The following is a 22430-nucleotide window of genomic DNA, read 5'->3' on the forward strand; positions in this document are numbered from 1 at the left end:
AACTCTTGATGGAGAATTGTGATGATTTTATGTATGTGTATATTTTTGTATATTTTTGTTTGCTCAAAGCCAAGACTTGAACTAAAAACCTTTAGTCAGGATGTCACCATGAACGTGTTAAAAAACTAAATAACCCGTCAAACTATACACAGTTTGTACTTTTACATTTAGGTCCAGTACAAAATAATTACTGAGTAGAAAGTACAGATACCTTCTCTTAAATGCAGAGGACCATTAGAGGACCAAGTAACACAACACTTTTGAACAGTTTTGAACAATGTACGGCGCTAACGGACAAAAAAATACGCTCAGAAAGATGTTTGACTTTGAAAAACGAATCCAAGATGGCGTCCGACCTGTAGCGTGGAAGGTGGCGGCCTATTCCACTGACCTACACAGGGCAATGCCAGGCACGCTATACTTTAATATAAGGCGCTGGTACAGCTGGCAGCCCGGTGTAAACGCTCTCTCTTCTTTCTCACACTTATTGTGCTTTATCTCCTATATTTTGTAAATATAGTTCGTATATTTTTTCTATTTTACTGTACGATAGGGACACGCGCTGGAATAGTTTTTTAATTCAACTGTTTTTGACTTCTTTCGGCTGGATTTGAGCGTTTTTTCGTTGCGTTCGTTGTGTTGTTGTGACGTGAGCTAGCTCAGAGCGAGCCCACCAGCCCCCCGCGCTAAAGTACGGCGTGTTGTCGGTACACGTTTATATACACGTTTATATGAAAGAGGAACTTCACCAACGATCGGGACACGCACTGGAATCGCTTTAAATTAACTTGTTTTGACTTTATTCGGCTGGATTGAGTGTTTTCGTCGTGTCGTTGCGATGTGTCTTGGCTCTGAGTCCCCCGGCCCCGGCCCCCGGCTCCGGCTCTGGCCCCGCCCCCCGGCTCCGGCTCTGGCCCCGCCCCCCCGGCTCCGGCCCCGCCCCCCGCCCGGCGCCGTACCGCGTTTCCACAAAGGAGGAACTCATGAAACTGCGGAGAACTGTCGTCTTACCCGGAGATCGTCACGTTATCCCGGCGCAATACTGACCTAACCTAATACTGATGTGCAATTCTGTCGTATGTGCAATTACTGTTGGAATTCATGTGCAATTCATGTGCAATTACTGTGAAATTCATGTGCAATCTATGTGCTGTCGTGACACATATTCATGTGCAATTACTGTCGGGATCACATGCAATGGTATTTATGTATTTATTTATTTGTCTATGGGAGTTTTTATTTATTTATAGGAGATCTTCTACTGAAAGTGTTTTTCAGACTTCCTATAAGTGATCTGTTCTTCTGTATCTACCTCTGTATCTACCTGCGTTGCACCAATGAAATTTCCCCATGTGGGACAATAAAGGAATATCTTATCTTATCTTATCTTTGACGGGCGCACATTGTTCTCCCTCGGGCGCTTTAGACGGAGCACATTAGGATTCTGACAGGATGCGCGTCTCCCATTTTCAATCTCACAAACATTTTCAGGGGCCAGCGTCTCGAGCGTTTGCGCTTTACGCTCCGCTCCGCGAGACATCATAATTGCTCTTAATCAAGGCAAATTAAACTTTCAAATTCGGCAGAGGATATGGATGAAGGGGATAGATGGAGAGAGCGGGGCGTGGGCGGATGATCATTCCCAATCTCCCAATGTAACAGTCTACAAACAACAACCTTCGCTTCCACACCGACAAACAACTAGTCATTATCCATCTGCTTTATGGGATTTATGTCTGGCACACTATGACTATAAAGCTCCGGCACTAAGACACGCTGCTGCTGCTGATGCTGCTGCTGCTGCTGCTGCTGATGCCGTGGCCCAAAATGAGAGCGAGCTGCAGGAGAGGGGGCTATTGAGCACTTATAAACCTCTACTCACAACGGCTAGTGGTTTTAAATTGTAAATAAGTTATTCTGGGCAATTAAAATTTTGCCGTAATTGTGTTTTAGTGTAAATTCGCGAAATTGTGTGGCAAAACGTGCTTTGATTTCAATGAGTTTTCAAAGGGAATGTATTGTGAATCAGAAATGTTTTTTTTTTTAATCTGTATTACAATAAAATGTATTTGATGTGCAAAGTTAATTTAAAGTTTCCTTTTTGGCAGATTAACTTCATTCAATGTACTAAAAATAATGGAAATAGATTAAATAAGATCAATATATTTATGGATAGAACGCAAAATGTCTTTTTGTGCGTTCATGTGTAATTAATGTGCTCATGTGTGTGTTTTTTGTTACATATATAAACTGTGCTTTGGTGCATTGTTTCAAAAATATTTTTTACGTGCATTACAATAAAAATGGCCTCAAAAATAAAAAGTTAAAGGCGGTATGGATGATTTTTCGGCAATTTGAGAACGCAGGCGGAAGTGCGCATGCGCACTCCCCCGTGTGGACTGATACAACACACACGTGCGTTTGTTTATTAGCGCAACGGAGCGCATCGCATCTCTCGTCTCCCGTAGATTTCTGTCCACTTCTGCGTCAGCTCCAACTGTCTTTCTCCGTCTTCATTTTGCCCCGTACACTGAGGGAACTATATTATGATAGATCCATGCGCTTAGGCACGCGGAAACGTGGGGACGAGCCTGACGCGGCTGCATGTGAGCGGTAGGTGCGTTTTATGATTGATACGTGGCAGGACAAATGATTTATCCACGCCACGAGGAAATATGATAAAAAATGTGCTGAAAAGAATCGTCCATACCACCTTTAATTTAATTAAATAATACTATTTGGTTGATTAACTTCATTACCTAATTTAAAGTTGAAATTGTACTGTTAATAACAGAATTAGATGGAATCGGATTACAATATTTATTAATGGGTTTTCACTTCCTGTTCATGAGTTACATTTTGAGGATTTTAATTTGTTAGTTGCTTTTGCTATGTCATTTTTCATCATCTGAAACACACAGAGAGACAGAACACCAACATTTCTTTCCTTGTTAAAGAGTGTGTTTTTACTTATTGGTTATATATGCCCCAATAGTCTAAAATGTTCCTCTACTACATTTCTTCTGACCTTACAATGGAAGACTATTACCTTCTCCAGCAACATTTATATTTGCTCAAACACGGCTGCAGATCACAGAAACACTGCGAGGAAAATGTGACAAAACAAGCTCCAATGAATTCACAAGGCTTCAACACTTATGGGCAACAAAATGAGCCATTATGAAGAAAAGAGCTGAATCAGAGGTTGAAAAATGCAGCCCCTTCAGCCGAAACACCTCAGATGAGATCACTGAATATACCGTCTTCCATATGTCCCATGGAATAGAAAACCACAAGCCAAGAGTTTATTCAGCCTGAAAGTGCATATGACAGGACAGGTTTTCATGTTTTTCCAAATATGACTTTGTTTGGTGGGATAGTGCGTGTGGTAAATATTTATCATAGTTTTACAGACATAGTCAAGTGACAGTTTGTGAAGAGAAAACATACAAAATACAGGAAGAAGCACTGAATTCTAAAAAGGAATCGCTCTATGTCATCAGTACCACATGCAGAGACTATTCAGATGCAAGAAACACAATTTTAAAACTATTTTAACAGTAATTTTGCCAAATGAAGCCCTTTTAATTTATATTTGTCAAATGATACATATTATATAAATTGTATAACTGCTAGTTTAACGTGTACGTCCACCCAGCTAACATTACATAGTGGGCCCCATGTGGGATCTTAGATGGGATTCCAATATGGGCCCTACATGGGTTTGCACATATGAAATCTAAGTAGCCATCCCAGTCCTTCTTCAAATCTCACATCGAACGCCTGGGAATTATTTGCCCAAATGCAATCAATGCCCACGTTTATATCCCATGTCGGGCCCATGCGTACAAGGACCATTGGGCCCCACATGCAATCCCATGTGAAACCCCTAGACAAAACCCATATGGGGCCCACATACAATGGCTGGGCAGGAATTAAAATGATAAACATCACCAAAACTGTCAAAGTAGGGAGAACTAAGCAAACTCTAGTTAAATGTGTCGTCTAATCTGTATGGACTTAATGGGCTCTAGCAGAGGCTAACAGAGGCCCTCTGACGGACCGGCGGATGCACACATCATTTTTACCACAAATCTGCAAATCAACTGCAAATTAAAAAAAAAAACTAGACAAGTAGCAGGTGACAATGCTATTCAAACACCAAAGACACAGTTGATTAAGTAAAAAGTTGATTTATAGCATCGAGTCCCACTATAAACTGCACTGGTTGCCAACTGTTTGCCAGCAGAACATGTTTCGTTCTCCTCCGTGGAAGACCTAGATCCGTTCAGTACAAGTATAAAATAAACTCAAAATGAAAAGAACTTTTTGTATGAGAATAGATACAAATGATCATATCTTTTGAGACACAAAATGGGGCACTTTCATACGAGGGCCTTTACACGGAGAGGCATCCACTCCATTAAGCCTGTACTTCAGATGACTGCCCTTTACAGATGATTCAAATCTTACCAGTCTTTTAAATGTCAGCCAATCACGCGAACGAAATGCCAATGCCCAGTTTAGAGGAGGTAAATATTTCATAATGGCTCCAAAACCAGGTGTTAGCGCGAGGATTAGCCTGATGGTCAGATGTGGCCTGATGGTCATTTTTAAGCGTTGATTTTGTTATGACTGAATTATGATGAAAGTTTGCTAGGATCACAGCAAGAAAAGGCAAAGCACAATGACATCTCCATGGTAACAAGCAGGTGGCAGGCACTCCACCAGAAAAGTTACATAGTGTACCTTTAAAAAAACATAAATATGAAGAGAGGTGTTGTCGCAGAAACTTAAAAGAGCAACATTGATGCGATAAACAAGATCAATGCGTTCATATTATTATTTTAGCTTGATTAATATCGCTGTGATTAGAATTATTAGGAGTCTTGGAATTCCCTGGTTGAATTCTATTTCATCACGGCCTATTACTACTCACCATACACAGCCCTCAGTGCAGCGTGTGGACTCGCATAATGTGCTAATAATGCATTAACAAGAAGTTTTAACAAGTCTCTGGGCTGCCAATGAAATTTTATAAGGGTAAGGCATTTTATAAAATTGGACAGCCGAGAATTAAATGTGCTCAGTACGAAGGTTGTTAGGGAGTTTGGGGGGGAAATATGCAAATGTGTCGAAAAACTTTAAAAAGGGTGTTTTCGGTTCAAAATATGAGAATTATGTGAATTGTGCACACGGAAATATACAATAAACAGCAACATCTTTCTGCATCGTGTGATTTCAATGATCAGACAAAGTGTAAAAAGAAGAATGAAAACAAAAATAGCATAAATAAACAATATTTATAAGAAGTAATGCACCTCTAATAAAGCAGATTTGTGTAATTTCGCTGCACAAACATTTTCTACTTCTCTTTGTTTGGACATAATTCAGAACTCAACTTAACAAACAGTTACATAAGTAGTTTGCTTTGTCTCCTCATTGCAGAAAGGTCATGGGTTCAACTCTCATTTAAGACAAGCTATGATTATAAACCTAAAACATATGATATTATGATATTTTAATCAGGCCATTTAAAGGGGACATACTACGACAAATCAACTTTAATGAGCTTTTTACCGTAATATTTTGATTGATTCCTGCATGTTTGTGTAATCCTGTATTCTCCTGCAACTGAGTGTTCAGAATGTTCCTGTTTTCACCTTCCCCTTATCCCCGCCCACATCCCTACACTTAGTTGCAATTATTCTAATAAGAAGCCGTCGAGAGATAAATGTTTGTATGCGCCGTTTCTCCTATTGTTTTTAATTTTCTCCTTACCATTGCCGGAATGTCTTTTTGATTGCAATGAAATATTATCTAACTGTTATAAGATGTATAAATATGCTAACATATTCATGACTCATTTGAAACAGTCCTATTTGGAACTGGAATTCAATATTATGTTTTTTTTTTTTTATTTTAATGTATGTTTTTACTTTAAGACTTCCCACTTCTTTTTGAGCTTGAAGAAACCAAATTCTAGAATTTTGGTTTTGTTTTGGTGACATGTATACTTACTCTCTTACAGACTTGCTTAAAATAAATAAAATAAATAAAATAAATAAAATAAATAAAATAAATAAAATAAATAAAATAAATAAAATAAATAAAATAAATAAAATAAATAAAATAAAAATAAATAAAATTCATTAAATTCATTAAAACAAAAAAATAAACAATAATACATTTCCAATTGTACAAACATGTAAATGACTATCAGCTGCTTGTTATGATGAACTGTCAATATAAAATTCTGTAGTTTTGAACAAGTAGTTAGTGAACTGGTTTCTATTACTAAACCAATAAAAAAAATACAATCTACTCATGTTATTGCTCAACATTAAGTACATACAAACTATAATGCGTCTCCTTTAAAGATCAAAACGGTCTTCTTCCTCAACTAACCTTTAAAACCTTTGTGTACCTATGCACATAATCTGTATTGCACGTATAACCAAATGGCAAACATCCACATTTCAAGGTAACTACAGTCATAAGGAGGACTAAATCACCCGTTTACTGCTGATGCCCACACCTCACACTGAAGGTCCTGTCCACACTTATCACTCTGGCCCTCCATCTCGTATCTTAATAGAGATCTTACGCTGTGCCGCGGTGGCTGCGCGATGACCCCTGCTTTGGCCTTCCTGCTTATCGTCCGCCCACAAGCTCTCGCTCCCCGACATCTGGTGCCATCGCTGACCACCCCTCACAGCGGGACAGAGGGAGCATGTCTGTGTCGTGGAAAATACAGGCACAAGCGAGACAGGTCAGTGGTGATAAGGGCAACAGTGCTTTGAAAACGTACAAATATCTATAGAACTAACAGCGGCGATCAATTTGTAATGGAATTGTTGATTATATTGGTATACAGGCTGTTTATATTGAAGATCATACATGTTTTTATGACTAGCTCAGTGTTGCTCATAGATTTCATTCAGAATAACACATGTTTGTATCACCATTTGGGTAACACTTGGATTGTATATTTATTAATGGATTATATATATTTTTCCTCATTCAAATTGTGGAGTATGAGCACTTTATACCTATATTGAGCAGTATCTTTTGAACGATTTCTACATTTAGGGCAATACAATAAGCAACAAATGTGATATTTTGCTATGCCAATGTATAGTTCAGGTTGTTTTTATAATATAGGGGGTCACTAGCCTCATCTCAAACATTGCTTGCTGTTGCATATTCATTAGACGCCTCACAACACGTATAAATGCTCTGTAAATTCCAGCATATTTTGATCAGAACCAGTAGTAAACCTAAAAACACATCCTCAACGTGTCCAGCTCTGTACACCTGACCAGAAACGTCAAGATCTGGAAAAGTGTCCCAAGTACTGTTGCCTCTGACAAGAAGCTGAAACCCATGAATAGCTGTTGTGTCAAATAAAAACAGAATAAGACCAAAGGATAATGCGAAACCAACAAAAAACACCTCCTTAGTGTTTCAGTAATGTTAGCATACTTCATTCTTCATTTGACAACCGTAACTAGCCTTTATGTTATGTACATTATGTAGTGACAAGTTCAACATACTTCCTCAAATCTCTGCACTTATTAATGATTTGAATTGCAGGCTATTGCAGGCTATTGCAGGGGCCCAGGTGAAACTAATACATGCGTTCGCGACTGCATCCTTTTCTACGGCATAATGAGCAACAAATACTTTAATTCTTTAGACGATAACGGCAAACTAAGGCACACGACAAAGCTGTAATTTCTTGGTCAGTCAACAGAGCGATGTCCTTACAGATTAAGCAGGTTTTTGGCATTTTGGCCTCATATTTCCTGGATTTCGTATGTAGTAGACGTGCTGTTGTGCCCCTTTCAAAATGGTGGACTCGGTTGCCACTGCACAAGTTCCCGGATGTGGGAACGCATGTATAACAGCAGCAGAAAGAGGAAAAACGTATTATTTAATATCATTTTCTTCACACAAACACATTAAAACCAAACTGACATTGGTTCATATGAATGTAATTTAAATGGTATTCAAATGTATGAAATGCCTGTTCATAGAGTTTGCATCTCAGAACTTTTTACTCAGAACATTTATAAATTCATGACATGAAATAAATGAGATCCTGATTCAAAGTTTTGGGTTGAAGTGTGACAAATGTCATTGCACTCACAGCTGATTGGTCCATGTTGTTTTTTTCTCTACTCTAAATCTAACACTGGTCCAGAGCAAGAGCCTTGTGCAGCTAACGTGGTGATCTACACTGAACTAAGCCAAACCATTCTTCAGTGACAAAAAACATGCATAAACTAAACCTAAACTTAGCCAAACCTAAAACTAAAATGGTTTCTATCAGCGGACTTCTGGACAAAGGTTTGGATGAGTGGGAAAACGTTTGCCTCATAGCATATTAGTCACCAATTAACTCATAACAGAATAATTTTGCAGCTAAAAGCAAATGTATTGAATATTTTCCATAAAACAAGTGGAGCATTTAAGCATGACACAACTTTGAGACATCTGAATTATTAACTCCACATGAGGCACAGTGGATGCAAATGACAGACAGATTTTGAAATATATATTGTTTTATCTTAATCAACAGAGCAGAAAGTTACACTCCCCAAACCGGAGCACCCGGGGAGAAGAGCCTGTAGGGACTGGCACAAGTCTCACAGGCATGATAAAACTAAAGTAGAAAAGAGTTTTATTAAGCATGCTACAAAGTTACCAATGTAACCACGGTGCTATGACTCCCGGATGAGCGCCTTGCTTCAGAACTGAATGATTCACTGCACATGCGCAAAGGGAATCATTCAGTGCTAAAGGGATTAATTAGAATGATTGTTACAGGCCTAAAAGAAGGGCTGTGCTGTGATTGATTGACTCCACAAAATGAATAACATCTTCTAGATTAAAAAAACTGTGTAAAACCGAGATTGTTAACATTAACTCCATGCGGTCAGTCAATGTGCATTCTATGAGATAATTATGTCACCAACTTTCACGTCATTTTGTTGCCCCACGTCCTCTCCAAGCAAATAATTGTTTTTCACTTCGAATTAAAATAATCTTAAAGAAAGTGATGATTATTTTTTCCATAATCAAGCAGCCCTCCCCAGTAGACGGCAGAAGACAGAACTGGCAGAGAAGTCCAGTTGGAGCAGTAGTCCAATTAACCCCGCTGAGTGGTTAGCTTGGAAACTGCTGTCTCCTTGTGCGCTGGTCCAACCTCTGCTCCTGGAGGCGTTAAAGGAGCTCGAAATGTGTGGGTGTCAAAAGGTACCCAGTCCAGTCCCGCCGCCTCCTGTTCATACGGTCACACTTATTAGAGCCGCCGCGCACCGCTGTGACCCGCCTGCACTCTCACACACTGCCCACAGTACAGTGACAAAACAAGTGGGCTGCGGAGGTAAAGTACTTCGCAAAATGTTCCAGATGTCTTGCCTTCTTAAGAAAAGTCAATCAATGTAAACAAGAATAAGCGTGTATAAGACAGTGGGCCTCTGCGAAGGCACTGCTCCAAACTCACAATGGGTACTGTATTCCGGACCAGCTATTAAACTCTATATAATCTATATATAATAGTTTAATTTTTGTTTAATGTGCACAAAACTTATGTCAAATCAACCATTGGGCACATGCATATGAATATCTGTATGTAATTGATCCCTTAAACTGGTGATATGTACATGTGATCCTTAATTTACTACCATTTTAGATTAAAAAAGTTACTTATTGTATCTAATTGACTGACATTACTCTTTTGTGTTTAAAATAGAGTAACATTGCTTTACCATGTGTTTGTTCAATTCGTTTTAGACTAAAATGTAGACAGGAGCCCCACGACTGTCTCTATTAGACACCAGACACCTAAATTGATTGGGAAAACACTTTTGGATATGGGTTCTTGCATTTTCAGACACAATTAAATACATTTCAGTACTTAATTGCTGTTACAAGGCTCTCTGATACTGGCAGATATACAAATCACTTTCCCCCACACACCTGAGTGCTCGTAGATCTATCACTTTGCTCCACAAATGAAATTATTAGTTGGCTGTTGTCGCCGTGTCAGATAAGAGCTGGCGATGACTTTCTGTGGTTTGGTACTGTAGCACTTTATCTGCGGCTGTGGCGATCAGCGCTCAGCAATCCTCTTTAGCACTGTGAGGGCGTCGGGAGAGGCAGTCGGAATCTTTTAGCTGTGTGACAAGACAAAATATTGGCCAATAAAACCCAGACAGGCAACGCCGCTCCAAGTCTGAGGGGCAGCCTGATGGATCTTTAGGAGTCTGGGATGGGCCCCGCTTCGTTTTTAAGATCCTACCTGGATGTTTGATGAGACACTTTGAAGAATTTAGCTTGGCTTGTCTAACTCCCACGATCAATTCTCCAAACTCCAGCCAACAGCCTAAAAACAAATGTGTGAATTTATGAAAAAGGTGAGTCAGTATGTACAACAAAAAATATTGAAATTATTAAATTAAAAAGAAGTGTTCTTTAATTTCTGCACTAAATAAAGTATTGACTCTGAATAAAACATTGTGCCACTTTGCAATTCATTATTTTATATTGATCAATGTTGATTGACAGCAAATCATTTTGATTTTACGATGATGTATAATTATATTTAAGATATAAACGGATAAAACATATTACAAAAAGATGACATTATCTTGTATTATTAATTTATTTTAAGATAACTTAAACTTTTTCCCTGATGATATTGTGTACTTATGTAAATAGTCATCAGCTTGATATGGAGAATTGTCATCCATCTAATTAGCTGCCAAAATTATACATTTACACAAACACAAAAATGTGCATGTGATCATTCAAATAATTTGTTATTTTTCATTTCCACTGCCATATACAATCCATGACGAAGCCATGGTTTGAAGGAAAGAATGGTTTGAAGTGACTTGTAAAATGTTACAATAGACATTCTAGAATTGCAACGCTCCCATCACAGTGCACTCTTAAGTGCACAGTGCCCGGTGCACTCTTAAGTGCACGGTGCCCGGTGCACTCTTAAGTGCACGGTGCCCGGTGCACTCTTAAGTGCACGGTGCCCGGTGCACTTGGCTGACATTAGCCACATTATTGCGACCTTCGCTCTAATATGGCTCCATTTCGTGTCAGAAATTAAAAATAGCAAGAAGCCTTCTGCAGAATCATCACTTTATGGATTCTGGCTTTGACGCTGCGTTTGCCTGGAGAGGCCAGCTGTCACCTGCACGACTAGACCTGAGGTATTTCAACACACTGAGAAAAAACAAGTGCCTGGCTTACGTACATTTTATTCTATATTTCATATGCTGTAGGCCTGAACTCGAAATACTGGTACGGCAAAATATTTTAACAAACTTCTTGTCAATATGCATATTGATACAATATAAAGTACCGGTACTGTGATATTTTTAATCAATGCATGTCTCAGGATACATATGGTATCCCAAGTAGTTAAGATGTGGTATTTGGCCAATCCTGAGGAGTCATCAAAAGAAAGATATCACAAAATACACAAAACTGCATATGTGTTTAATCAATAAATTATAATCTAGAAATTAGAACAAGATATTCTCTTCATAAGGCACATTATTTCAGTCTCTTTGCATTACCTTTCTTCAGTCATATGTTTTAAATTGCTCATTTACATGCTTGTGCACACCACATTCAGAACATACATACAATTGACTAATTATTACTACTGAGAACACAAAGTTCTCATTGCACATAAGCCCCTTTGGAAGAGCAGCGCAAACAACAGGGATTTTCCCTTCACAGAGGAAGGAGAGCAGGGAATTTGGGCACAGGAGTTCAGGTTTCAGTATTTGTTATTTTTGTAGCTAAATTCGTTCTGTAGGGCATCAAGTTTGCAACTCCATTGATTTCTAGATTGCCTGTTTTCACAGAGCAACAAGCCTGTGTGGATAAAGTGCACCTCGGGCTCTGTCAGTGGTGGCTGTAAAAGTGTTTTCTCTGTTTTATTGACTAGAGAGAGCTGCTGGCTGAAAGTGAGCGAGCTCTGCCACGTTTTAGGAATGTGACTCCGAGTGATGAATAAAGATGTCACCCACAAGGATTTAAATAACCTTCCAAAGTCTTTGATTGATGTCAGATTAGGCCAGGTTTTCAGCGTGACAGGTGTCGATCTGAATGTCCCAGTCCGACACGTCCACAGTCGGCGTGTCTGGGGTCTGCACACACGCCTCAGGTTCTCTGTGAGACTCGGGGTCACGGTGCGGGTCGGGGTCCAGGTGAGGCTCGGAGTCCTGACGACACTCAGGGTCTCTGTGAAACTGAAGGTCCAGGAGAGGAATGGGGTCCCGCTGACACTCGGGGTCCCGCTGACACTCGGGGTCCCGCTGACACTCGGGGTCCCGCTGACACTCGGGGTCCCGCTGACACTCGGGGTCCCGCTGATGGTCCTGGTTGGAGCCGTTCATATGATAAACTGTGCAGTGACGACCCGACGAGGGTCTGACTGAGAGCCATGAAAGGTCCGGCTCAGAGGGCGGGGCATCTAGAGCTAGAGCCGCCTCTTCCCCCTCCTCCACAGTGGAGCACAATTCTTCATCATCAGCTCTTTCCTCCTCATGCCCCGCCTCCTCCACCGGACTCCGCCCCTCAGCCAGCTCCACCAGGGCCTCGTTTTCAGTCAGGGTCATGTCTCCCTCTGTCCTGTCGATGCCATTCATCTGCAGCCCCACGAGAGGATGCAGGCTGCTGAGCAGTGCAGGTGTGTCTTCTCTGCTGACGCCATCTGTGCCAAGGTCGCTGCCAGCGCTGTGGCGCTCCCATGATGATTCATGTGCACTTCTGCTGTCTGGCACCACTAGGAGGAAGACAACACCACTGGTCATTTTAATTACCCGATTCACTCAAAGCTACAACTTCAATAAAGACATACAGAAGATATCGGTCTATGTTACACCGAATCATGTGAGAGTAATGACCAAGCAGGTTACTATAGTGATGCATAAAGAAAAACACTCCTGTTGCATTTACTTAAGGTCATAAAAAGGATAGAAATAATAACTTTTTTCACGTTAAGCACTAAACAATTGAGTCAAGTTATTTCAGTCACTTATGTGACTGAGTTGCTTCCATGGGAAGTCTAAAATTTGCATAATTGTCCAGACACAGGAAGACACCCCACCGACACCCATCATGACGCCAACAGCTTAGTTCTGCCTCTTCACCAAAATCTGCTGTAACTTTGTGGATTAGTGACCCATATTTGTGCATGTGCAGGTGAAAAGGTTAAAAACTGCACGGAGTCGCAGCCACTTTCTCCCACACAGAACTGCACGGGGAGGGAGCACATTACTGAAAGTGGCATCCATATTTATGGGCATTCATCCCTCTCCTCCTCCCTCCTTCAAAGAGGACAAGGCAGAAGTTTGTGAATGTCAGCGGGCGAGAATTTGTTTCACATTTCCAAAATGCCATGGCATTTGGGCAGCTCGCGCCAATGAGAGGGAGAGAGCAGCGCAGGCAGCAAGGAATGAGACCTGGGCTAAATGCTCCAGATAGTTGAGACGACTTTTAGCACACACAGCAGCTAATTACAGTTGTTTATGCCGTTAGCTGTTTGTGCTCTTATCAATGGCAGTGAGAAGCTCGTACTTACACACAATTACACACTCACCTTTGGGTGGCAGCCTGTTTGGCTGTGATGCGACACGTGTAGGATGGAGCTCTGGTTGCAGACACTCCTTCACTGCCATATTGTTTTCTGCTCCTGAAAGCGGAGAGGTAACTTTTATCACGCGATGGAGACGTTTGAAGGGTGCACACAAGTTCATGTTGAGTGGAACTGATCCAAGGACACATCAAATATTATGTGTGGGGAGCTCACATACAGAATACAACCAGACACACACATGTATGCACCGCAGCATTCACAGGAAGTGGATTTGCGTCTCTGTCATCTGTCTTCATTAGTGACGGCTGCACGCCTTTCAGGCTGACACCATATGCTCGTCATAGGAGTCTGTATGCCATAAACCAGACTTCACAAACACACACGGAACTATTCATACAAAAATACACATGTGCTCAAAACATGTGCACATATCATTTTGACTGTATACACGTCTGTATGAAAACAAAGACAACATATTTGTATTTGTATGAGCAGTCGAGTGCGAGAGGAAAAACAAAGAAATGAATGAGAAAACGCATGGCTGGACACGACACATGAGCATGCTGAATGCAGAGACCAGGTTGTAATGAATGTATAGGCTGAGTTTGGTCTGTGAAAAGGAGGGTAAGGAACGTGCAGAAAGAAAATTAATTCAAAATTTAATGGGAACGTGGATAAAAGATAACACTGAACATAATCAAACAACTGCATGTTCAATAGATATAATTTAATATCTTTGTAATAACTGGGTCCCTTCGCATGTTCATCTTTATCAGTGTAAATTTTAAAAAAGTGACAAAATAAATTCCAAATAGCTTCATTTGACAATTTTGTGGAAACAATCTCTAACATTTGCTTCAACATTTGAGGATAATAAGTTTGGATATTATTTGAAAAAACGTTACAGGGGTGTTCACACCTGTCCTGGTTTGAGCCTGTGTTCTATACTAACTACAGTGGTTCCCAAAGTGGTGGTTGAGACCCCCGGGAGGTCGCGAAGCATGAGCTGGGGATCGCGACATGATTCCAAGACGTGATGTTAAAAGGCTGTGTATCTGACTGCAGAGAAGTCAGTGATATTGTTTTGAGCCTTCTCTCACGTAGTCACCTCGAGAGTGCAGGTACAGGCAGCCAAGGCCCCCCGTCCTATCCTGTTTGCCTTTAATATCCATCAGCCCAATTTCATATCACATCAAGGATACAGACAGTCTCATCTCTCTCTATATGGGTGTCTCCCTAACAGTGCTGGACAGCGTGGTCGTCAGCCACTCTGGGCCCTTGCCTACAAATTCCCTAATAACAGCACATTCCCCTAAATGTGTTTGTAATGTGGGCCATCATTTTCAGTAATGGATGCTTGTCAGTTTTATGGCGGTGAGAATGACAGTCTCATGACAGGGCACCTCTATCCAGCCACAGCCGCTCCACCTCAGTCTGACTCCTGAACAGCACAACATCTCCCTCTAGTGGGGGCACTGCTTTATGCATCTGTCTCAGGTCAAACACTGTTTTAAACATTTGCTGAATGTGAAAGGCATTGAAGTTTTTGAACATATTTGATTTGTAAATATTCAAACAAATCCTAAGTTCAAATATAATGCCAGTGGTATAATTTTGCACTCTGCACCTATTTGCTTGGTTTTCTTAAAAAGGACTGTATGTGGATTTTTTTCTTGTTTTTATAAAAGTGAAACCAGATATGGGCTAAACATATTCCAACCAAATATTGCTTTTACTGATTGAGTCAGGGTCAGTGAGAGATTTAGGTAGCTGGATGTGTCAGTGCTATCATGGAGTGTCACAGAGCGGGTGGTCAGTGGATACGACACATTGTAAACGATGGGCATGAGATGACACAGTTTCTGGGCATCTGCCCAGATTTGTCCTGGCATGACTTAATGGAGGGTATAGTTGGGCTAAGTGGGGCAGAAGGAATACATACTCCCAATTCCCACAGATATGCGGTAGGTCAAGCCTGAGATCCAGGAAGGAGAGCAGAAACATTGTAAGATAAAGATAATTATATCAGTTGCTAGTTAGAAATTAACTAAAGTTAAGATGTTACACAATTATACAAAGGACATTCAAAAATTGAGTTGTTTTCTTATTTTTTTACATAAAACATACCTGGAAGACTCCAAAGACCTGATACTTCCAGTGTTTTTAACTTCTTTTCTAAATCGGCCACACGGTTCCCCAGTATCCTGCAGACAGAGATAAGGTTGGGACCGTGTTTGCTTTGGAGGTGGAGCTGTACAGAGCAAACATACTGTAAGTTTAAGACTAACTGGCACTAACACGTCCTCAGTACCTGTTTGTGTGCCTCTGGTGTTGGATGACCAGGTTTTTCTCGTGAATGGTCTCCAGCAGAGCCGTGGCCAGAGACTTGAGGTCAGAGATGGACTGAGGCGTGGCGGGCAGACTGCAGCCCTGCTCCTCCAGAAGCATCTCCTGGACTGAAGGAGGGAGGGAAAACACATACATGATATTAAACAAAATGGCAATACCAAGATGGGAAAAAAAAGAAGTAATTGCAATTTGTGATTATCAGTATTTCAAAAAGCAAATTACAAATCTACAGTTCATAGTGGACTTTATAAATAGATCCAAGACCATAAAAATCTGATAAAACATGAATTGCTAAACTAACACAAAAATAGAGGTTTCAAATTGCGACAACATTGAAATTGTCAAATCCGAGTCCTAGATACAGAGCCTGCCAAGTAAAGTAGAGGAAAAGTTTAATAATATTTAATAGATTTAAGGAGGTGATATAACAAGAGACAACATAACAGCTTGAAAAGAGCAAGATGGAGCTGGAGAGTTAGAAACAGCTGTCGACTGGCTCAGACTCCTCTAACTTTAACTCTGGAGCCCACTGTGCTGCGGCTGCCTGTAACTGTCAGTCATGATGGCAGACTCATTTCCCTGCCAGTGGTGCTTTCCATCGCTCAGAATACAATTAGGAACTCAGCTGGTGTCCGGTGATTACCAATGTTTGGAGGAACTTGAGGGGGAGATGGGGAATTTTGATTTTAAATGATCAATTATAGGCTATAACTGATCATTTAAAATCTAAATCCCCCATCTCTCCACCCGATGATTTACGGCTTTGTTTCGATTGACAGTTTTGGGGTTTACCTTGTTTAGCAGAGAGGACGCCGGTGAGGGGAGCGCTGTTGCCTTTGCCATAGAAGTTGTTTTTTCTTCTCTCAAGAGCGGTCTGCAAAAAATATGGAAATGATTAATGATCAATAAAGACGAACAGCAATATTATCCTTATTACAAAGACATTCCTCTGTTAAATTAATTAATAAAGATAAAGCTTATACAACAAGAATATCTCTTCCCCTTTCAGCAGATCATTTTAAATGTATAGATTTAAATTGCAAATTTGATACTTGGCTAGTAATAAATTATGGGATTTTAAATGATTTATAATTTAATTATAGTGGCAACATACCTTGTACTTCATGATGTTTGATTTCAGCAGACTAACCTCCTCCTGGAGTTGGCTAAAACGGTCTTGCAAATATCTGAAAAGTAAATCAAACAAAGTCATCACAAAATTTACTTCAAAAGCAAATATCTGCTCACAATAGAGCAGGTTAAACATAAAAAAGTTGGAATATTTGTTGTTATCCGTTGCATCACCTGTTCTCCATACAGAGGGCATCCACGTCAATAAGGCGTGCATCATTGTTGCCTAAAATGTGGTTGAGTTCAGTGTTGAGTCTCTTGGCCTTGTCCCGGTAAACGTTGCGTTCTGCCTTGACGTCCTGCAGCTCGTCTGTCAGAGCTTTTACACTGTTTTCATTCTCCTCCATCTGGAAGAAAAATTAAACCAGCTTTTAGTGCAAGACTCTTAAGTCGAGTTTACAACAATGTTTAGGCATCGTTTATTCAGTCCGACTCCTCCATGCAGAAGTTATAACTCAGTCTAGAATATTCCACAGTATGGCATTTGACTTAACCAACACTTAATTTAGCTGATATATATTGCATTTTTCATCTACATTTTTTATACCGAAAAAAATCGGACACCATTCTGGTTAACTGTCGGCAGGCTTGCCTCTCCGTGGAAATAATATGTTTGCTTTGGAATATTAATAAGTAACAACATATCCATGGAGACCAGCAGTTGACAGAGATTCCACCTGAAAAGTTACATGATGCAACTTCAACTTAATATAATGTATACGAGTAGAAAATGACTAAAGTCCACACAGTACGGTACTTACTTTCACAAAAAACAATACCAGCAGAGGACGCAACAACATGTGCAAATACTAACATCATTCTAGGTCTGTTTTGGTATGAGGAAACAGATCAGTCCTCCAAAAAGTATATTTTGTCAAATATGGGAGTTAAAACATAACAAATACACTAATGAGTGGCTCAGGAATATACCACAACATTTCGTTCAAAAAAAGATCAAATGTAAAGAATGGATCATAAAGAAGTTGACAACCTGCAGCGATGCGCTCTCAAGCCGCTGAACCAGATCTTCGCGCTCGTGTGCAGGAAAGTGGCGCGTACCCACTTCCTCATCACCGAGTCTCTGACGAGTTATTGTCATCCTCAGGAGCTGTAAGCAAAAAAACACTCAACTTTAAAAACTCCATGTATACACTGGCTCTGTGGAGTGCATTAGGCTCGTTTGTGCTAGTGTGCTGGTGCAGGTATCCTCACCTTGTTGTCCCCATGAGCCTCGGAAAGCCTCTGTGTCAGCTCCTTAACCTCATCTCCGAGCTGCTTTGCTTTTTCCCTGGAGTCCCTCAAAAGCTGCGCCAAGTTCACCTTAGGAAAAACAACTAAATATTAATGACTCAACTAAAAGAGAACTATTTTATTCATACTCAACATAACTACAGTGAGTGTGCAAGAAAAGAAAAGCTCAATAGAGTATTCCATTAGTCAATTAAGCTAACGTTACAGTCTAATAATAAAGCAAGCGAGTGAACATGAAAAATCCAACTTTATTGGCACAATCTGACATGATTTTTGCAAGTTGGTAAAACGTTATTACACCATGATTAGTGAGAGTTCTAACGCTAACTGGGGTGTGTTATTTTTGAGGAACCGCACAGTTAATCTAGGGCTGGGCGATATGGAAAAAAAAATATATATATATATATATCACAGGTTTTATAGTCGTATTGATCGACCAACTTTTACTACACTGTTGACATCACCATAGCAACGGTTCGGGGGAACTAACTAAAACTGAGATAACTGATCCTTCAGGCAGTCAAATGGACATGGTCGTTATATTCACCAACTGGCTATTGCATTTGGAGGTACCGTGGTATAAACGGATTAAACAGCTCAGAGCAGTGCGCGTCGTGATGTTCTAGACTTTGCGGCGGTGTGTTAAAACAGTGTAACGCATTGCTCCTTGCCTTTTAACCTTTACATAGAGAGGCCTTAGGCAAAACAATATAGTAAACAAAGAGCTGTAGAACCACCAGATGAGCTGCTGTGTAATCTCCACAAGTTTGTCATTTTGTTAACAGGAAAGTCTACACACATCACTTTGTCTCTATTTACTTAACTACCTCATAACTCATAAAAATTACAACTGTTGCCATAGCAATTAACAATATAAAGCAAAATCCCCCATGTTTTGAATGGTGAAAAGTCGAAATGTTGCAACAAAAGGAAGCTGAAACCATGAATATTGTGTATCAGTTTTTCTCTGACTTACTGAGCGTTGTCTTAACACAAGAAAAGGAAGGAAATAATATTATTCCTGCTCAGTATACATTTTACAAGCACGAAACTTACTTGATTGCGTTTTTCCGGCGGTAGAGAGGGATCACCATCCTAAAAACAGATCATCATTTGTTTAGCCTAAATATTACAATTAAAGTGTATCTGAATCATGTTGTTGGAGTGTAACTGTATCATGCGGTCATTAAAACACGTACAATGAGTTCTCTGTACTTCTTTTTGAGGCCTTGGTGGCGCTCTCTCAGCTGATTGGCCATCAGTTTATACTGGTCTCTCTCTTGTTGACAGGTGTCCAGCTCCTTGGACAGAATAAGCAGGGCCTCTTTCTTGCTCTCCAGTTTGCGCTTACACACCAGGAACTACAGGAACAAGTCAAATATCATTCAGGGAAGAACACAATACAAAGACAAATATTGAGCAGCTTAATCCTCTGCACACTTAAGTTAGTATGAAAAGTATGAAATAACCAGTGAAAAAGACACAGAGATGATAGTAGACGATTTTAGAACTGGGTGCACACAAAATGTATTGGAAAAAGGAACCAGTACAGTACAGAAAACTGCTTTTGATTCCACAATAACAAAAAAAATGCAATAGTCTAAATACATCTGAACCTATTTCTCACATAGATCACGACCATTCCTAAAACTAGTCAGGAAAAGGTCCCGTTTTGTCCCATTTATGCGATCTATTAAGTAGTATTGTAGTATCTAGTTTCGACACCAGTTTTAGTATTAATTAGAATCTATTTTTTATATTATTTTATTATTTAACAATCTAAAATGGTAGAGCACTAAATAAAGTTACTAGGCAGCATCACCAAATATTAATAATAAAAACATGCTGAATGGAATGTATGTACATTATTCTTTGTTTAACACTAGGGGGTAAAGTCCAGTTTGGAAACACTTTAAACGCACCCACCCCTATTTACAAGGAAGTTACCAAAGTTTATCCCTAATATTATTAAAGGTGCACCTTCTCTGGAGTACGGACTGTCACTCGCTGGTTTTCATGGACATGTTATCGCTTTGCCTGCATGTTCCACAGTATGATATTAAACTTCTAGAGATTCATGGTTATTTTTTATCAATTATTAGAGCTTGGGATTGTGACATCGCACTACATAGACTTTTCAGATAGAATATTTATGAATCAACACTTATCTCCTTGTTTTAAACATTATATTCTAACATTATAGATTGATAAATGTATTTACCAGTAGTGGCTCAGCAGTTTTGTCAGATTGTTCCATGGCTTTTTTGTAGACTTTTTTGTGGTTTTTTTACAGTTTCAGCGAATGTATCTCTATGCATTATCTATCTATTATCACACAGCAACAAACATGGCAGATTCCCATGGTAACAGACGGTTCTATCAAAATGACAAAAGTTATAATAGTGATCTTTTGAGATTTGGTATTTGACATTGGTATTTTTTTTTTAAATGGCCTGCCTGTACTTAAATTGTAAAACGATTAAAAAGTATTAGATATCGACATCTCTCAGGTAAACACTATAGTCTAAAAATACAAGCGTGGCCATATCCTGTTTCCATAGCAACCGCGCACGTAATCTGCAACATCTGCGCAACTACGCTACTTTTATGAACGCGGTTGAACTATTTCTAACATATAGCTACTTGAAATATAAATGTATATATTAACAGTCATATTTTAACCTACAGGTGGGCGTGTTTAGACGTGTTTTTAGTTTATTATTTATCTTATTTTTTTCCCTCTAGACGTGAGCATGATGTGATGGGTGAAAAAAAGCATAACAGCTAAATAGCATGCTAGCATAAATTAGCATACACATAAAACCAGCAGCATTTGAAGCGTAGTATCCAAGTATTTGACGTCCATCTGCTTGTGTCCAGCTCGTTTTGTCTCACTTCCATATGGAGCACGGGTCTGGAGGAAAAGCAGCCGACTTACCTCACTCACCAGCCCCTGCCAGTCACTCTCACTGCGTTTGGAGGACTGCATTTTGGACACACCGCGATGCACAGAGTCAAAAATGTAGATGAACAGCAGCAGATGTAGCTCAGTGTCGTTTCCCAGAGTTTGTGTGTGTGTTTGTTTTAATCTTGCGACGTCACCTTCTTGACTCACGCTGTGGGCTGTCACTGTGGTCAAGCTGCGGGGAATATAACACTGCGCTTCCGGTACAAAATAAAATACACAACTCTCAACTCAACTTTTTGGCGTGTTTATTATATGAACCACATGTACAATATCATATAGATTTTTACGTAGTGGAAAGGCAGTTATTTAAACAAAGATGACCTGTCGCGGCATTCTTGTTAGGCATGTTAAGTAGCTATCAAAAATGTGTAAAGAGAAATATTATGAATGGAAGAGAGGAGAAATTGTGATTGGTCAAAGAATTTTACGAAATTAAACAAAAAAAATCAAGGGGGGTTTGGCAAATGAAAACCACTTAGATGAAGGCATACATGTACTACAGTGATTTCAGATCCTTACTTTAATAGATTATGATAGACAGCATTAATGTTTGATGAAGGCAAAACTTTTTTTTTCCTTCCGTTTTATTGAATGAATAGCCTTACATACTTCGCTATAAATTATACTTTAGATTCTAGAACTCTATTGTTACATTTTTTGTAATAGAAAAGCCAAAACATGTACATGTCTACCCTAGAAATTGGAAAATTTGCTGGATTGGCTCTGTCAGATTAAAAATGGCTCTCGCATTAAGTTAAAATGCCTTGCTTTTAAAAACATTGTCCAGTCCTTTGCTGGTGGAATTAAGAGCGTTGCACGTGTGGTTGATGCCAGCTCTCGTCATACCCACTGTCTATACCCACTCTCTCCCCATTTTCACACCACAATTCTCCTGTCAAATGAAGCCTTTGGGACAGAAAGATAGAAATAAAAACATTGTCCAGGTGGCGCTACTTCCTCTGAAACTTTTTCTATTCGACTTTAGAGTTTTTTTTAATTGACAAAATTCCAAAAAGTCTTTTTTTTTTTTTTTTTAAATCATCATTCGCCTTCAGATCTGCTGAAGTAATTAATGCCCATTATGGTCTATTTAATGTC

At 39.7% G+C, this 22430-nt stretch overlaps 2 protein-coding genes across 9 annotated transcripts in view; one reads left to right on the top strand and one right to left on the bottom strand.

The window, feature by feature from the left end:
- The window catches only part of rpl34 (ribosomal protein L34), a 211322-nt gene that overhangs the window by 73706 nt on the left and 115186 nt on the right, over positions 1 to 22430 (top strand). The window lies entirely within an intron of this gene.
- Positions 9950 to 21364, bottom strand: LOC140371495 (coiled-coil domain-containing protein 149-A-like). 7 transcript variants are annotated; one of them, XR_011928477.1, is made up of 15 exons: positions 21303 to 21364; positions 19564 to 19725; positions 19421 to 19459; positions 18326 to 18433; positions 18105 to 18221; positions 17288 to 17460; positions 17097 to 17169; positions 16775 to 16856; positions 15945 to 16089; positions 15761 to 15837; positions 15576 to 15608; positions 13637 to 13729; positions 12078 to 12820; positions 10310 to 10393; positions 9950 to 10184 (listed from the first exon to the last, which is right to left on the bottom strand). XR_011928477.1 is itself a non-coding variant. In XM_072458663.1 (13 exons), the coding sequence occupies exons 1-13, from the start codon at positions 21351 to 21353 to the stop codon at positions 12105 to 12107; spliced, it is 1869 nt and encodes a 622-aa protein (XP_072314764.1). In that variant the 5' UTR covers positions 21354 to 21364; the 3' UTR covers positions 11503 to 12104. The 7 variants fall into 7 exon arrangements, 6 of the variants coding, with proteins under 6 accessions (XP_072314764.1, XP_072314765.1, XP_072314767.1 ...); XM_072458663.1 differs by lacking the exons at positions 9950 to 10184; positions 10310 to 10393 and having other exon boundaries at positions 11503 to 12820; XM_072458664.1 differs by lacking the exons at positions 9950 to 10184; positions 10310 to 10393 and having other exon boundaries at positions 11503 to 12811; positions 13631 to 13729.

This window comes from Eucyclogobius newberryi, unplaced genomic scaffold, assembly GCF_026437365.1.
Source record: "Eucyclogobius newberryi isolate DKJ021-1_F unplaced genomic scaffold, fEucNew1.0.hap1 SCAF_22, whole genome shotgun sequence".
NCBI lineage: Eukaryota > Metazoa > Chordata > Actinopteri > Gobiiformes > Gobiidae > Eucyclogobius > Eucyclogobius newberryi.

Coding starts and splice junctions, on each gene's coding strand:
- LOC140371495 (XM_072458663.1), bottom strand. CDS start 21,353: ATGCAGTCCTCCAAACGCAGTGAGAGTGACTGGCAGGGGCTGGTGAGT. Junction 18,434..19,420: donor CGCCGGAAAAACGCAATCAA/GTAAGTTTCGTG, acceptor GTTTTTCCTAAG/GTGAACTTGGCGCAGCTTTT. Junction 17,170..17,287: donor GCCCTCTGTATGGAGAACAG/GTGATGCAACGG, acceptor TTTACTTTTCAG/ATATTTGCAAGACCGTTTTA.